Source organism: Oryctolagus cuniculus, chromosome 19 (genome assembly GCF_051225735.1).
Source record: "Oryctolagus cuniculus isolate XC-2025 breed Fujian yellow rabbit chromosome 19, ASM5122573v1, whole genome shotgun sequence".
In the NCBI taxonomy this organism is placed as follows: domain Eukaryota; kingdom Metazoa; phylum Chordata; class Mammalia; order Lagomorpha; family Leporidae; genus Oryctolagus; species Oryctolagus cuniculus.
This window is the reverse complement of record NC_142885.1, coordinates 42614664-42632234: the sequence shown is the minus strand read 5'-3', so window position 1 is coordinate 42632234 and position 17571 is coordinate 42614664. Positions and strand designations below refer to the sequence as shown.

The 17571-nt window shown below is 55.3% G+C and overlaps 1 protein-coding gene across 1 annotated transcript; it reads right to left on the bottom strand.

The window, feature by feature from the left end:
* Positions 1 to 5152: 5152 nt before the first annotated feature.
* LOC100356407 (uncharacterized) lies at positions 5153 to 10966 on the bottom strand. The gene is made up of 3 exons (XM_008248735.5): positions 10403 to 10966; positions 10127 to 10240; positions 5153 to 8169 (listed from the first exon to the last, which is right to left on the bottom strand). Exons 1-3 carry the CDS (start codon positions 10605 to 10607, stop codon positions 6986 to 6988), a joined length of 1503 nt encoding a protein of 500 aa, XP_008246957.2. The 5' UTR covers positions 10608 to 10966; the 3' UTR covers positions 5153 to 6985.
* Positions 10967 to 17571: the final 6605 nt, after the last annotated feature.

Genomic DNA, 17571 nt, shown 5'->3' with positions numbered 1-17571 from the left:
GCTTTCCTGCCTTGCCTCGGATAATCTGCGAGGGTAATCTTGCCCTCAACCAAGATGGCGCCTTCGGGCTTCAACATCTCTCACTTTTCCCCTCTGCCCTTACGCAGCGGGGCGGAACCAGAAGGGAGATTGACGCTACAACTCAGCCACGTGTTAGATAACGTGCGTTGATTGGTCAGCTCCAGGAGGCCAGGGGAAGAAGGAAGGCTATGATTGGTTTTTCCAGAGCGGCTTGTTTGAAAGGCGTTGATTGGTCAGCTCCTGGAGGCCAGGAGAAGAAGGGAGGCTGTGATTGGTCTCGCCAGAGCGGCCCGTTTGAAAGGCTGAGGGTGAGCGAGTGACTGGTCTGGAAGTGGCCGGGGCCGAGAGACGACTGAGGCGGGCTCTGGAGGTGCGGGTCGGAGGGGCGGTGTGTCCCGTTCCGCGCTCTCGGAACAGCACCGGGAGGCTGGCGGCGGCTTCCTGTGCAGTCTTCGCTGTGGAGTGGCAGGCGGCCCGGGGACCGCGCGCTCGCGGCGGATCCAGGATTCAGACTCGTCCCCTGGTTCTCGGTTCTGCTGCGTGCTTCGCGCAGGGCCCCGAGCAGAGCGCGTGCTTGGGCAGTAAGACTCGACGCTCATCACCGTAATCGATGCCGCCGTCGGCATCTCGTCTCAAACTGACAGCCGGTAAACGCGTAGTAAAACCGGGAAATGGGTCAGAGCGCCCCACCTCCCTGTTTCTACCAGTCAAACCCGGTCAATGAAAAGTTCTCTGGCAGATCTGACTTATTTATTTATTTTAAGATTTTATTTATTTGAGAGAGTTACAGTGAGAGGCAGAGAGGTCTTCCATCCGCAGGTTCACTCCCCAAATGGCTGCAATGGCCAGAGCTGCGCAGATCCGAAGCCAGGAGCCAGGAGCTTCTCCCGGTCTCCCACGCGGGTGCAGGGACCCAAGGACTTGGGCCATCTTCTACTGCTTTCCCAGGCCACAGCAGAGAGCTGGATCGGAAGAGGAGCAGCTGAGACTCGAACCGGCCCTCATATGGGATGCTGGCACTGCAGGCAGAGACTTTAACCCGCTGAACCTCAGCGCCGGCCCCTGCGTTCTGTTTTGATGATAAACCAAATCCAAAAGAATGTAGAGTCGAGGGTTTCTCAAGTGTTGGACTCTCCCGTGCAGCGAGTGGGGTGTAAGTGGGGGTACTGGCTTTGGAAACTGACGGCGCCTACTAAAGCTGAGTACATGCACACCTGTTACCCAGTAGTTCGCTCCTAGCTATACATTCCACAGAAGCACATACATATATTCACTCAAAGACGCTTAGTCACATGCTCTCAGCAACCCCAGTCGCAATAGCTAAAAACGCAGCTACCCACAACAATCCAATGGATCAATCCCTTGTGGGATATTCGTTGAATGGAACACTATCCAGAACAAGCACTTGGGCCCTCTGCTGCTGCTTTCGCGGCCATCAGCAGGGAGCTGGCTGGGAAGTGTAGCAGCTGGGACCCGAACCAGTGCCCATATGAAATGCTGGGGTCACAGGCAGTGGCTTTACCTGCTGTGCCACAATCCTGGCTCCCCTTTGTCTTTTTTTTTTTTTTTTTAATTATTTATTTTGTTTGTTTGAAAGGCAGAGTGACAGAGAGAGGGAGGGAGAGGTCTTGCATCTGCTGGTTTACTCCCTAAATGGCTGCGACAGCCAGGGCTGGGCCAGGCCAAAGCCAGGAACCAGGAGCTCCATCTGCGTCTCCCACATGGGTGGCAGGGACCCAACTACTTGGGCTGTGCCTGCTGCCTCCCAGGGTGTGCATTCGCGGGAAGCTGCATTGGAAGTGGAGCAGCTGGAATTCAAACCCGGCACTCCCAGTATGGGGAGTGGGCGCCCCAAGGGGTGACTTAAGCTGCAGCACCACACACCGCCAGGACTTGCTCTTGGGATTTCGACAGAACGTTTACCATGAAATGCTAAGAAGGCATTCTCACAAGTACCCTGAGTGTAGGAGGAGACAACGGAGGTACCAGGAGGACTAGAAAAATGAGGAGCATGAAAGTGAAGAGAGTTCAAGTTTGCATTTATTTATTTTCATTGTATTTGAGAGAACCAGACAAGAGAAACGTCTTCCACCTTCTCGTTCACTCTCTAAATGTGTTCAATAGCTGGTGCTGAGCCAGGCTGAAACCAGGAGCCTGGAATTCCCTTGCAAGTAGCAGGAACCCAAGTACCCGAGCCGTCACTGGCCGCCTCCTAGGGTGTGTGTTAGCAGGAAGCTGGACTCCGTAGTGGAGCCAGTGTGTGGCGTAGCAGATAATACCTGTAACACTGGCATCCTCACATGGGTGCTGGTTTGAGTCCCAGCTGCTCCACTTTTGTAACCCTTTCAAAATGAACAAATAAATCTTAAAAAAAAAAAACAAAAACAAAAAACAAAAACGGAGCCAGGACTGAACCTAGGCACTCTGATATGGGATACACATGTCCCACGTAACACCTGTGCAGCTGTGCCAAAGTGCCCGCCCCCAAGATAATTTAATTAGGAAAACTCAGGTAAATAAGGTAAAAACCAAAGTACTGATTTGTTAACTAAGTCATCATCTTTTTTTACAGATGTATTTATTTATTATTATTTATTATTCCGATGTGGTCATACTGTTGTGGCATGGGGCAAGCCTTGTCCAGCATAGAATATTCCAAGGGCTGAGAAGTTACTTCCCGGAAGCAGACCCAGATTTCTTCGGAATGTTCTGGACTGGAGCCACATGTGCCTGCAGTTAACCCTTTCCTGATCTTCTTGGGTCCACTGTGTGCCTGGTGGGCCACAGTGATATTTGATTTCCTAGGAGTAGAATCCGTTTGGAGGCCTTGCCTGGTAACCTCTGAAAACTCGAGTTGCTCCGTGCTGTGGCTTGGATGTGGTTTGTTCCCCAGGGGCCATGTGCTAGATGGAGGCTCGGTCCCAATGTATAAAGAGGCAGCAGACACTGTGGTTAGGTCATGGCAGGGTGCTGCCCTCGGGAGAGATTAATGTGGGTCCCCAGGTCCTGGTCATGTCTCAAGACAGTGGGTTGTTTTAAGCATGGCCGCCCCTGTGCTCCGCCCCTTCTGCACGTGGGTGTTTCCCAGCCCACCCCGGTGCTGTGTTGTGATGTAGTGGTCAAGGGCGTTCTCATCAGAGTCTGCACTTACAGCCTCCACAACTGAGCTAAATCAACTTCTTTTATTTTTAATTAATTAATTTATTTATTTGAGTCACTGAGACAGAGCTTTCCCATCCACTGGTTCATTCCCCCAGATGACTGCAATGGCCAGGGCTAGACCAGGAGCTGGGAACTCAGTCCAGGTCTTCCCAAGGGGTTGGCAGGGGCCCAAGGACTTGAGCCATCACCACAGCCTACCAGGCTCTGCATTGGCAAGAAGGAGCCAGAGCCAGGACTAGAACCCAGGGACCCTGATGACGGACATGGGCATCCTAACTGCAAGGCTAAATGCCCACTCTTAAACCTCTATTTTTTTTTTAAATAACCCAGCCTCGGTTATTTTTCTGTTGTTGTTATAGCAACAGAAAATGAACTAACACTTTTCATTTTTGTATAAAAACATGAAGAGAAGTAAAGGTACAGGAATTAAGTCACTGCTTGGGATGCCTACATCTCACACTGGAGTGCCTGGTTCAAGTCTCAGCTCTGCTTCTGATTCCAGCTTCCTGCTTGTGCACACCCTGGGAGGCAGCAGGTGATGGCTCAAGTCCTTGGGCCCCTGCCACCCATCTGAGAGACCTGATTGAGTTCTGGGCTCCTGGCTTTGGCCTGGCTCAGCCCTGGCTGTATTCTTTTTTTTTTTTTTTTTTTTTAAGATTTGTTTATTTGAAAGGCAAAATTACAGAGAGAGAAAGAAGTGGGGGGGGGGGAATAGATAAAGATCTTCCATCCTGTGGTTCACTCCCCAGATGGCCACAACAGCCCGGTTGAGCCAGGCCAGAGCCAGGAGCTTCTTCTCCCTCATGGGTGCAGAGGCCCAGAGACGTGGGCCATCTGCTGCTGCTTTCCCCAGGCCATTTGTGTGGAGCTGGACAGAAGTGAAATAGCTGGGCCTTGGGTGTCGGCATTGCAGGCAGCAGCTTAATCTGTTATGCCACAACGCGGGCCCCTCCCCTGCTTTTTAAAAAGATTTATCTTGGGGCTGGTATTGTGGGGTGACTAGTTAAGCCACCACCGGTGATGCCAACATCCCGTATGGGTGCCAGTGTGAGTCCCAGCTGCCCCACTTCCTGTTCAGCTCCCTGCTAATGGCCTGGGAAAAGCTGCAGCAGGTGGCTGAAGTACTTAGACCCCTGCACACATTTAGATTTATTTCTTTATTTGAAAGGCAGAGTTACAGAGTAAGAGGGATAGACAGACAGATCTTCCTCTAATAGTTCACTCCCCAAATGACTGTGAAGCCAGGAGCCTGGAACTCCATCCGGGTCTCCCACATGGGTGGCAGGGACTAAGCACTTGGGCCATCTTCCACTGCCTTCCCAGGCACATTAGAAGGAAGCTGGATCGGAAGTGGAGCAGCCAGGACTGGAATGGGAGCTCATATGAGATGCCGGCAGTGCAGGCAGTAGTTTAACCCGCTGTGCCACACTGCTGGCCCCTTGTGGGATTCTTAAAAACATATGATTTGTGGGCCGGCGCCATGGCTCATTTGGTTAATGATGCCTGCAGCGCCGGCATCCCATATGGGTGCTGGGTTCTAGTCCCGGTTGCTCCTCTTCTAGTCCAGCTCTCTGCTGTGGCCCGGGAGTGCAGTGGAGGATGGCCCAGGTGCTTGGATCCCTCACTCAGCACGGGGCCAGGATCACCACCGGAACAGCCTCTGGGCCTTAGAGAGCCCGCCTAGGATGCTCTCGCTCATCTCTGCCAGCCGCAGACGACCGAACGGAAATCAGCCGGCCAGGCCCACAGGCAATCATGTCTGCAGGGGAGAGCATGCTTGGGTCGGCCCAGGGACCGACAGTCAGGAAGAGACGGTTCTAACTGCGGGCTGGGCTCCGCAGACGCCAGCCATGGCAGGTGCCCTGCTCTAAGGGGCTGGATCCCCCGCCCCCACCCAAACAGTGCTCTGCTACTGAGTCGAGGAGCTGGGTTTTACAGTTTGTAAACAATAATTTCACAAGGAACACCATTCGTTCACCAGACATTTTAATGAGACCCAATTCCGGTGTGAGGTGGTACGGCGTGGTGGGAAGCTCACCCAGGGAGGAAGAGGTAACAGCGCGACTTGCCGAGCACCCACATGGAGGAGAAAACACCGTGTGCCCCCCTGCTCCCTCGGGCAAGGATCAGGAGGCGGAGGTGGAAGCAACAGCAGAACCCACTCCAGCTGCTGGGATGCCAGATCTGGGGACATTCCAATTTGGAGCAGCTGGTAGACCTCATTCACATTTCTTAAAGGTTTGTTTGTTTATTTGAAAGGCAGAGTGAAAGAGAGAGAGAGAGAGAGAATCTTTCTTCCACTGGTTCACTTCCTAAATGACCACAAAAGCCCAGGTCCAGGCCAGGCAGAAGCCAGGAGCCAGGAGCCCCATCCAGATCTCCCACATGGGTGCCAGGGGCCCGGGTCTTCGGGCCATCAACTGCTGCCTTCCCCAGGCTCATCAGCAGGAAGCTGGATTGGAGGCAGAGCAGCTGGGATTCCAACTAGCAGTGCCAGTGTTGCTAACGGTGCCTTACCCGCTGCCCCGTCACCGCAGCCCCCGTGTTCACATTTAATTCGGTAAAGCTGTGAATGCTGAGCCAAGATGCAGACACGGCTGCCGCCGGCGCCACATTCCTCCTTGTGTTCGGTTCCCTACCTTTCTCCCTTCTTGAGTGGCCTCGCCTCATTTTATTACAGACTGTTGATGGAGGCCTCAGAGAAGGTTCTATGCCGATTCCCCTGATTCTGATGAGAACCAGGGAGAAGTAACACCCAGCTTCCAAGGACTTCCCAGCCGCAGCCGCCTAGGACGCATCCCAGTCCGCCAGAGGGAGCACATCGCCGTCCCAATTTCAATTCCCCGGGCGACCATAGCCCCACCCCCACCCCAGTGCTGTGCCTTAAGATCAACCTTCTCCCAGAGCGCCCTGCAACTGTGTTCCATCCCCAACTCGAGCCAATTCTCCAAACTCATGGTGAAAGACTTGACTGGTAGCATGTTGTTGTTGTTGTTCAATTTTTTCAGGCATTTAGATGCCTAGAACCCAGTAAATCCCTGGTATAGTGCAGCTCTCCCCACACCAACACAACCTAGAACTTCAAACAAGTAGAGACCAACGAGCTGTGCCCTGGCCACTGTGGTCCTGCCTTGCTGTTGTAGGACCCGGGAGAGGGGACATTGTCAAGCCAGTGCCTGTCTGGAGACACAGCGATCAGGTGCGAGAACTGAAACCCTGTATTTAAGAAGGATTGACCAAATTCATGCTATTTCACCTGAAAATCGGGGGCAGGGGAGTGGGGGTAAGGTAGTTGTAACTGAGTTATCCAAAGGGCCGCCATGTCCACCAGGTATGAAGCACGTTTCTGGCCCGGTTTACCGAGGAGAATTTCTGAAGATCGGTGCTATCCCAGAATGCAATGACCTGCCGTGGGAGGTAGCGAGCTCCCCGTCAAGGGAGGTTTTCAAGCCAGGGGTAGAAGAGGCAGAGCAGAGGAGGGGCCTGCCCCCTAGACAGGGAATTCTGGGAACAGGTAACCCTTGTACGCACAAACTAGAAACGCAGTGGCTGACTCTGATACCCCGCACATAAATTACTCCAGGAAGGGAGCTCGGGCACCTTCAGCCGAAGCTGCCGCCTCTCCTAAGGGGACTCCCGTAGACAGTAAGGCAGCCAGCGGAATGCACTGAAGTTCAAGGCTGCGGGCTGGGACACCTGGGTCCTAGTTCTGCCTCTGCCCGGTGAGGAAGACCTAGGGCTTCTCCTTTCCCTGTGTGGGCCTCTGGGCGAAATGCAACAACCGCAGACGGTCCCTCCTGCTCTACAGGGCGCTGTCCCTTGGGCCGGGCCCTGCTGGAGCGGGCCTAGGGCCGCAGTTCGGGGCCTTGGTGCCACACTTATGCACCGCCAGGGACCACCTCTGGCGGAAGCACCGGCCACACTCCAGGCAAGGGAAAGGCTTCTCCCCGGTGTGCAGGAGCTGGTGCTGAGCCAGGTGGCTCCACTGGGCGAAGCGCTTGGAGCACAGGTCGCAGGCGTAGGGCCGCTCGCCGGAGTGCACGCGCCGGTGGCTGGCCAGCAGCGAGGGGTAGGCGAAGCGGCGGCCGCAGTCGTCGCACGCGTGCAGCTTCTCTTCGGTGTGCGTGCTGCGGTGGATGGCGAGCGAGCCGCTGCGCCGAAAGGCACGTCCGCAGTCCGGGCAGGGGTAGGGCTTCTCTCCCGTGTGCAGGAGCTGGTGCTGCAGCAGGGTGCTGCGCTGCGAGAAGCGCGCCTCGCAGTGCTCGCAGGCGTACGGCCGCTCCCCGGAGTGCACGCGCCGGTGGCTGACCAGGCGCGAGGAAGACGAGAAGCGGCGCTCGCAGTCCGGGCACGGGTAGGGCTTCTCGCCGGTGTGGATGCGCTGGTGGATGACCAGGGCGGTGCGCTGGCGGAAGCGGCGGTTGCATTCCAGGCAGGTGTAGGGCTTCTCCCCGGTGTGCGTGCGCTGGTGGATGGCCAGCAGCGAGGGGTAGGCGAAGCGGCGGCCGCAGCTGGGGCACTGGTGGGGCTTCTCGCCCGTGTGCGTGGTCCGGTGATTGGCCAGCGAGCGGCTCCTGCGGAAGCAGCGGCCACAGTCTGGGCAGTGGTAGGGCTTCTCGCCGGTGTGGATCACCTGGTGCTGGGACAGGTTCTTGCGCTGCGAGAAACGTTTGCCGCACTGGTCGCAGACATAGGGGCACTCGCCAGAGTGCGCCCGCCGGTGGCTGACCAGCAGGGACGGGTAGGAGAAGCGGCGCCCGCAGTCCGGGCAAGGGTAAGGCTTTTTCAGGTTCTGGGCGCACTTGTGGCTCTCCAGGGCCGGGTGGTCCGGGAAGGTGCAGCCGCAGTCGGGGCAGATGGGGCCCCCGGCCGTCTGTCTAGGGATCAGCCGGGGTTTGCTGGGCCGTCGCCCTCGCCTCCCCTTCCGGGGTGCCTCCTTGGGCGGGAATGCGTCCTGCTCCCCGTTGTTCTTTCTCGTCCTGGCTTCTACAGGGACACAGGGAGAAGTTCATGTAACACACGCGGGGCTCGTCTTCTTGCCCATTTCAGTGTTCCAGGGACCAGCCCTGCCCGCCCGCCCGCCCGCACTTCCAACCCCCGTCCCCAGTCTGCCAGCGCCACGGAGAGCTAAGTGTGGAAATCTGCAGTTACTAGGGCTCCAAACCCAGGCTGGAGAGGCTGGGCGAGATTTTTAGAGGACAGTTAACTGACTTCCAAAACTGAACGTCTGGGGATCTTCAATGCCAGCATCCCTTATGACAATTGGTTCCTGTCCCGGCTGCTCCTCTTCCGATCCAGCTCTCTGCTATGGCCTGGGAAAGCAGAAGATGGCCCAAGTCCTTGGACTCCTGCACCCAGGTGGGAAGACCTGGAGGAAGCTCCTGGTTTCGGATCAGCTCAGCTCCAGCCATTGCGGTCAATTGGGGACTGAACCAGCAAATGGAAGACCTCTCTCTCTCTACCTCTCCTTCTCTCTCTCTCTCTCTGCCTCTCCTTCTCTCTGTGCAACTCTGACTTTCAAATAAATAAATCTTAAAAAAAAAAAAAAAAGTGAAGCAAGGCCTCAGCCCAAGCACTCTGGTATGGGATGCAAATGTCTTAACTGCTGTGCCCAATGCCCTCAGTTTTCCAGTGCTTTTTTATGCAATTCTGCCCCACCCCCTTTCTTCTATGACAAGTGACACACACACACTGTAAGGTACCTTGCTGCACTTCCATTTGTTTCCAGCTAATATAAAGGCACTCTCCGCCAGCATGCGTCTTTACTCTATTTTGCAGCCGCACAGAATCCCACGGGTGAGTCATGGTTTATTTCATTTAGCTGACTCTTAAGAAGAGGAGTTACCATCATGGAACCATAGCAAGGTTGAAAAGGGGCAGGCAGGCCCGGCCAAAAAAAGAAAAAAAGAAAAACAGCACAAGAAGTCCCAAGGCTCCTGCACGGGAGGAAGATCTGAGACAAAGTGTGCAAGGCAGGAAGTGGGATACAATTGAAGCCTGAGCCGCCAGGGCCTGCTTCCTAACTTCCTAAGGTTCTCAGGCTGTGCTGTGGGCGCCTTTATGGAAACCCCTTCTGCAGATCTCGGGGTAGGCGCAAGGTCTGTCCATTCCTAACAAGTTTCCGAGCAATGCTGCGGCCAGTCGGGCACCAATATTTGAGAACCACCCCTGTAAAACATTTTTGAAGGACCTTGGACTGCATTTTATCCAGTGGTTCTCAAACCAACATGCACATCTGGTATCAACCTGGTCTATGAAGAAAAAAAATTTTCAAGTTTCTAGACAGGAGTGAATACATAGTTCTGGGATTTGGGGGTGGGGGTGGGGAGGGGTCCCAGAAGTCTGGATTTTTGCCAAGTTCCTCACCCGGTTAGATATAACCGAGGGCCATTTGCCAACCTTGGCCAAAGACAACCAAAAACCAACTAATGAAAGCTTTCACGCAAGGAAAAGATCTTAGAAAAATAGCCCTGGCCTTAGCGAATCTGACAGGGAAACTCCAGCCCAGTTCCCTCTGCCCCTGCGGGAGAACCTGGGGCCCCTCAGAGCCTTGCTCAGTCCGGGCGGCCTCCCGGGAGGGGGCAGTGCCGCCCCTCCCCGAGTCATCCCTGCATCCTGGGCAGAGATGTCCCCCATGAGCTCCCTTCCACTAAAGCCCAGGAAAAAAAACTCCCAGAAGTTCGGGATCCTTCAGTCAAGGCCCAATCCAAATGCGGCCAGGGGGCAGGGATCCCGGATTCATTCCCACGTCCACGGCGGGAGACCTGCAGAGGGGGTTGCGTTTGCAAACAGACCCGGGGACCCTTGCTAGGGAGGCGGGGGACACGGACACAGCAAATGCGTCTCCCAGCGTGGATCTCGGGTGCCCTCTTCGCTACTCAAACTGAACGGGTTGCAGCGTTGCGGGAGGGCCGCGGGCTCCGCACGGGCGTTTTGCACTCACTTCTCTGGGCCGTCAGCCCTCTGGGGTACTCCTGCGGGTCTAGGGCTGCGGGTTCCCAGTCCTCGGTATTGCGTTCCAGCCAGGAGATGAGGGCTGGCTTGGGACCTGCGCACCCTGGGGAAGGAGAACCAGTGAGAGGGCCAGGGCCGCTGGGTGAACACTCCCGCCTCGGCGCCCCCTGCCCCCTCCCCAGCACCGGCCGCGCCTGGCCCCCGCCCCCGCCCCCGAGCTCCTGGTCCCGTCTGCCCCGCGGAAGCGGAGTGGGCCGGGCCTCACCGAGCGCGCCCAGGTGGCCGTAGTTCTCCCGCATCACGTCCCGGTACAGGGCCCTCTGCGCGGGCCGCAGACACCCCCACTCCTCCTCAGAGAAGTACACGGCCACGTCCACGAACTTCAGGGCCCGCGGCCTCCTTCCCCTTCTCCGGGCGGCTTTGGCCTCTCCTGGTGCCCGCACGGAGAGAGGAGCCGAAGGCGGCGCCATTGGAGCCGAGAAGCAGGCGCCACGGCCTTCCCCCAGCCCCAGCCCGGGCTCGGCGCCCCGGGCGCCGGCGGACCCCGGGATCTAGGAGCCTCCGCCGGACCCGGACTGAGCGCGGCCCGGGAGGCCGGGAGGGAATCGGAGTCGACCGCCTGCGGGGCTAACGGAAACCTTTCACTGTTATTCAGGAAACTCCTGCCCTAACTTGGGGGAAAGGCACCGGAAGATGCCTTTGGGGAAAATGGCGGCGCCGCAACTGCACCGCCTTTGCCTGGAACACAGGCGGCTTCCAGCTATCGATTTTATTGACCGGAGCGCCATGCCGGCTCCCTAACCTCTTTGCCCTCAAGTGTGATGGCGCCGCGATAGTGCTTCACGCCCTCTTTTTTTTCCTGCCCCACCACACGCGTTCATTGGGCGGTGGCCGAAGATCGAGCGTCCTGATTGGGTGCGCGCGAAGGCGGCTTGTTTGAACGGGGTCGACGGATGCGTAAGGGCAGGAAGCTGGACCGTTAGGGTCGCTGGACGACAGTGAGTTCCTGAGCAGGGTGGCGGACCCGGGGCCGCTAAGCGGCCCTCAGCGACAGAGCCACTGTGCCCAACCCGCACCTCAGACAACCCAGGCTGTGTGTGTGTGTTTTCCCAGATGAGCCCTGGCTTTGGATAATGGTTAACTCCTTGTTCTAGGGCAGGAACTCAGCGTTTCCTGCGGGCAGACGCCGTGGCCACCACGTTCCATCTTGTTCCTTGTTATACTCTTCTAAGATTTATTTATTTCCAAGAGCGAGAGCGAGCGAGAGGGAGAGATTCCATCTGCTGATCACTCCCCCAGTGGCCAGAGCTGGGCCAAGCTGAAGCCAGGCGCCTGGAACTCCGTCTGGTCCATGTGGGTGCAGGAGCCCAGGCACTTGGGCCATCCTCTGCTGCTTTCCCAGGCGCATTAGCAGGGAGCCGGGTCGGAAGTGGAGCAGCCGGGACTGGACCCTGCGTTTATTATATAGGATGCTGGCTTTGCTGGCCCCTCCTTCTTTGCTAGGGCGGAAATCCACCTGGCTGTTGGCTCTCTTCTCAGATTGTCCTCGGCACGATCCCAGGCATTATTTTGTTCGTGATATCTGTTCAAAGCATAGTACTAGGCAATTAAAGAAGTGGCCTGTGGAGTGTGCGATCTAGGGGAGCACACACATAATAATAACAAAAAGGTAACACGCGTGTTTGTGAAAGGCGCAGAAGACTGCGGATGGGCAGTGAGGATCCCATGTCTGTATGCCTGGGATGGGTCCTGGCCTCAGCTAGCCATTCCAGCTTCCTGCTAATGTGCGCCCCAGAAGGCAGCAGGTGCTGGCCAAGTACTTGGGTCCCTGGCATCCACGTGGAAGACATGGATTAGTGAATTCCAGCTATTGTGGGCATTTAGGGGTGGACCAGGGGGTGGGATATTTCTGTGTCAGTCTTTATCCCTACCTTTCAAATAAAAACAGTTTAATTACAAGCCTTTTACAAAGATAAGTTTTAGGGCTGGTGTTGCAGTGCCACCTGCAGTGCCAACATCCCATGTGAGCACCTGTTTGAGTCCTGGCTGCTCCACCTGCAGTCCAGCTCTCTGTTAACTGCACCTGGGAAGGCAACAGAAGATGGCCCAAGTCCTTGGGACCCTGCCACCCACGTGGGAGACCCAGATGGAGTTCCTAACTCCTGTAGGCAGGCGTAGTCCTGGCCATTGCGACCATTTTGGGGTGAACCAGCAGTTGCAAGATCTCTCTCTGACTGCCTTACAAGTAAATAAATCTTTAAAAAGTTGCTGATGGAAGCAGCCAGCACCCCACTTATGTGCAAGTGTTAGGATGCATGGTTTCACCCAATGCTATTTGCCAGGAGTACTGGGGCAGGAGAATATTCCATTTGCCACATGTACTACCTTGGGGCAGCTGGCAAGATACCGCTCTCATTGTTCAATCGTTTAAAGCATCCACCATGGGCAAAAAAGGCTTCATGGAGTAGAGACAATAAGATAAGACAGGCGGTGAGGCCTTCTCAGGAGGGCAGGTGGTGGGAAACAGCCACAGTCAGCAGCCACTGAGCGCTGTTATTGAACTTCTGGGGGTGGGGTGGGGGCGGGGGTTGTCCCAACTGTCAGGATGAGCGAGCAGAACCTCTCCTGTTAGCGATCTGCTGATGCGGGCATCCGGTGGGGAGTGTTTGCTCTCTGAAGGGAGGGCAGTAAGTGCTCAGGGGACAAAGGTTCACATATCGCTGAACCAGCCCACTAGTCACAGTGGCAATCTGACATCCTGATATCGTTAAGAAGAGAATGACTTTGACACAACATAAATACATATGCCCTCCACCTCAAGTGCAAGTCCTCACAGAGTCAACTTGGTCCCTCTCTAATGTCTGCTCTTGGAGTTATACCCGATCTTATTGCCAGTTTTCATCAGATTCCATTGAGGGAATGGGTGATTTTTTTTTTTTTTTTTTTTATTTTTTTTTTTGAGCAGGAATCTCTTGATTCTGAAAGTCTTGTGAGAAGACACGGTAAAGAAGTGAGGTACACTCACCACGATGGTGGTGAAAGGAGAAAGCTGACCCTCTGTGAATGGTAGTAGTGTACCAATTTTACACATGAGGAAATGGTAACGTTGACCGTTGTAAGGTGCCTAAGAAAAAAATCCCAACAAACTCAGTGGCATGGGCTGACTGGCTTTCACGGGCGTCCGTTCTGCAAGCCAGCAAGGAGTTCTGATGAGGTAAACAGGGTTTTAGAGGCAGGAAAAAGTGACCGAAAGCAGGCACGAGTGGGTTTCTCCAAGATCAAGTACTTTCTGGGGCTCTGCCGTAGGGGTGCGGAATGCCTGCATTCCGTATCTGCGCCAGTCAAGTCCTGGCTGCTCCACTTCCCGTCCAGCTCCCTGTTAATGTGCCTGGGGAAAGCAGCGGAAGACGGCCCAAACACCTGGGCCCCTGCCACCCACGTGAGACACCTGGATGGAGTTCCTGACTCCTGGCCTCGTCCTGGCCCTGGCCCAGCCACCGAAGCCGTTTGGGGTGTGTGGACTTTTGGGGAATTAACATAGCAGATGGGGGATTCTCTCTCCTCTCCCCTTTCAAATAAGCAATTTCTAAAATAAAATATTAAATACTTATAGCAAAATCTTGCTGGCTGAAGGGATCATCTGTCTCCTGTTTTCCCAGAAACCCACAGCCCAGGATTCCTTCAGAGAAGTTCTCTCGGCTCCAGCCCGGACCGCGGTCGCGGTGTTTCCGGATACGCCCACCGTGCGCGGTCATTGGGTGGCCCGTGGCGGAAAGCAAACGACAAGCGTTTTGATTGGGTCCTGTTGTAGTCCTGATTGTAGTCCTGTTGGCCAGAAGCCCGCAGGACGTCTGCCTGGGGCTGTACCGCGCCGGGATCCTGTTTGTCCTCTGCCGCACACTTCGGGCGCACCTGCTACGCGCGGCTGCGCTACAAGGGGAAGGGGCCGGCGGTTCTGTGCGGCGACCGCACCTCCCACACCCGCCCTCCGGGCCTATCCCCGTTTGCCCAGGCTTGATCGACCTTCACGGTTCTCCGAGCGCCTGCTGGGCTGAGCATCGCTCATAGCACAGCGGGGTGGAGAGCAGGTTGCTAACCCTCCGTCCTGATTCTAACGTGTCCGCCGCGCTGGACCCGAGGTTTCACCCTCAAGCCCCTGCAGCGCTCCATATCCGATTTTATGTATCACGGTGTCTACAGACATTAATGCCAGCGACGGGAGAGAGGCGACTCCCACGGTGCCTGCTCTCCGTGGGGTTTGTAACCAATGAGGGAGACAGAGATCGAAGCTGTGTGGTAAGCCCTGGCAGACCCCAGGGACCACCTCTCCCCTCTGAGCAATGAAAAAGCGATGCACGGGGAATCAATGAATGAGGCGGTTAAGTTTCCAGCTGCGGGAACACAGAGAACTAGAGACACCGCATGAAAAGCCGTTGTTGGGAAGGATGTTTGGCCTCATGGTTAGGATGTCGTTTGGGCCGCCCTCATCCTCTATCGAAGCGTCTGGGCTGAGTCCCCGCTGCAGCTTCGTACTGTAGGCAGCAGGTGAGGGCTCAAATACCTGGTGTTATATATTAATGTTAGCCGTCGCAAAACACACTGGACACCGGAGTAAGGGAAAGGGTTTATTGGGGAACACCCTACAGACCGGAGTGAAGGGGCGGCGAAGGAAAAAGAGCAGGAGACTGTAAGAGAGAGACAGAGAGGAGGGAGGAGACGAGAGGAGGAGAGGAGCCAAGAGAGGCCAAGAGAGCACCTGTTCAGGAACAGGCCCTTTTAAAACTTTGCCTGAGGGCGGGGAGGGAAGCAGGAGCAGCGAATCCCATTAGGATGGGGGTGGAGCCTGGCTCAGGTAGCTGGGCCATGCGGCCATCTGGCTAAAACTGCGCCAGTTTCCTAACACCTGGGTCTCTGCCACCCACGTCGGAGACCTGGAATATCAGCTTCAGCTGTGTTGCAAGCATTTGGGGAGTACACCGGTAGATATAATTTCTTTCTCTCTCTCTCTCTCTCTCTCTCTCTCTCTCCCTCTCTCAAATATATAGTTTTAAAAAACAGGTGGGTGGCTGGCGCCGCAGCTCAATAGCCTAATCCTCTGCCTAGCAGCACCAGCACAACGGGTTCTAGTCCCGGTCGGGGCGCCGGATTCTGTCCCGGTTGCCCCTCTTCCAGGCCAGCTCTCTGCTGTGGCCAGGGAGTGCAGTGGAGGATGGCCCAAGTGCTTGGGCCCTGCACCCCATGGGAGACCAGGATAAGTACCTGGCTCCTGCCATCGGATCAGCGCGGTGCACCGGCCGCAGCGCGCCAGCCGTGGCAGCCATTGGAGTGTGAACCAACGGCAGAAGGAAGACCTTTCTCTCTTTCTCTCTCTCAGTGTCCACTCTGTCAAAAAAAAAAAAAAAAGTGGGTAGTTAAGTAAGGTTGTCTTGAATATTTGAAAATACACTATCCTAGGCCAGCTCCCATAGCGGGTTAAAGTGTCACTTGGGACACCCTCACCCCTTACTGGCCCTTATTGGTGTGCTTGAGTTCAAGCCCCGGCTTTGCTAGGGACTGCAGCTTCCTCTAATGGGCACCCCAAGAGGCAGCAGGTGATGACTCAAGAAGTTGGGTTCCTGCCAACTATGTAGGACTCAGAGGGGATGGGCTGAGTTTCTGGTTCTGGCTCCCAAGCTGTGGCCTGGCCCAGCCTGGGCTATTACAAGCATTTGAGAAGTAATCCCACAGTTTCTTCCTGTCTCTATTACTCTGCCTCTCATAAATAAAAGTAAATTTAAAAAGAAAGAAAGAAAAGGGGCTGGTATAGTGGCAGAACTGGTAAAGCCACTGCCTGCAATGCCAGTATCCCATATGGGCGCTGGTCTGTGTCCTGGCTGCTCAACTTCCAATCCAGCCCCAGCTAATGCACCTGGGAAAAGCAGCAGAAGATGGCCCATGTATTTGGGCCCCTCTGCACTCCTGGTTTTGGCATGGTCCAGCCCTGGCATTGCAACCATTTGGGGAGTGAATGAGTGGATGGAAGATTTCTGTGTGTCTCTCCCTTTCTCTCTATAACTCTTTCAAAATAAATATTTTAAAAAAGAAAAATATACTGTTAGAGTTGGTGCTGTGGTGTAGCTGGTAAAGCTGCCGCCTGCAGTGCTGGCATCCTATAGTGGCACCAGTTCAAGTCCCAGCTGCTCCTCTTCCAATCCAGCTCTCTGCTATGGCCTGGGAAAGCAGTAAAAGATGGCCCAAGTCCTTGGGACCCGCACTTGCATGGGAGACCTGGAGAAGGCTCCTGGCTCCTGGCTCCAGATTGGCACAGCTCCAGTCATTGCTGCCAACTGGAGAGTGAACCAATGATGGAAGACTTTCTCTCCCTCTCTTTCTCTCTCTCTTTAGCTCTTTCAAATTAATAAATAAATCTTTAAAAAATATATACCGATCTCATTTTAAAATTTTTTAAATTATTTATTTGACAGAGTTAGACAGTGAGAGAGAGAGAGACAGAGAGAAAGGACTTCCTTCCCTTGGTTCACCCTCCAAATGGCTGCTACGGCCAGCACTGCGCCAATCCGAAGCCAGGAGCCAGGTGCTTCTCCTGGTCTCCCATGCAGGTGCAGGGCCCAAGCACTTGGGCCATCCTGCACTGCCTTCCCGGGCCACAGCAGAGAGCTGGACTGGAAGAGGAGCAACCGGGAAAGAATCCGGCACCCCAACCAGGACTAGAACCCAGGGTACTGGCGCCGCAGGCGGAGGATTAGCCAAGTGAGCCGCGGCGCCGGCTGAGACTACATATTTTTTTAAAGATTTATTTATGCCGGCACCGCGGCTCACTAGGCTAATCCTCCGCCTGGCAGCACCGGCACCCAGGGTTCTAGTCCCAGTCGGGGCGCCAGATTCTGTCCCGGTTGCCCCTCTTCCAAGCCAGCTCTTTGCTGTGGCCAGGGAGTGCAGTGGAGGATGGCCCAAGTGCTTGGGCCCTGCACCCCATGGGAGACCAGGAAAAGCACCTGGCTCCTGGCTCCTGGCTCCTGCCATCGGATCAGCGCGGTGCACCGGCCGCAGCACACCGGCTGCGCCGGCCATTGGAGTGTGAACCAACGGCAAAAGAAGACCTTTCTCTCTGTCTCTCTCTCTCACACTGTCCACTCTGCCTGTCAAAAAAAAATTTTTATTTATTTTTATTTGAAAGGCAGGTTACAGATAGGCAGAGGCAGAGAGATCATCCATCCACTGATTCACTCCCCAAATGGCCACAATGGCTGGAGCTGGACAGATCCAAAGCCAGGAGCAAGGAGCTTCTTCCAGTTCTCCCATGTGGATGCAGGGGCTCAAGGACTTGGGCCATCTTCTACTGCTTTCCCAGGCACATTAGTAGAGAGCTTGATTAGAAGTGGAGAGAAAAAAGAAGAAGAAGAAGAGGAGGAGGAGGAGGAGGAGGAGGAGGAG

Bases quoted from the DNA above. Each gene is read 5' to 3' on its own strand.
- LOC100356407 (XM_008248735.5), bottom strand. From the start codon at position 10,607: ATGGCGCCGCCTTCGGCTCCTCTCTCCGTGCGGGCACCAGGAGAGGCC. The intron at 10,241-10,402 runs GTGAGGCCCGGC...CTCCTTCCCCAG, and splicing joins CGGCCACCTGGGCGCGCTCG to GGTGCGCAGGTCCCAAGCCA. The intron at 8,170-10,126 runs GTGAGTGCAAAA...GTGTCCCTGTAG, and splicing joins AGGGCTGACGGCCCAGAGAA to AAGCCAGGACGAGAAAGAAC.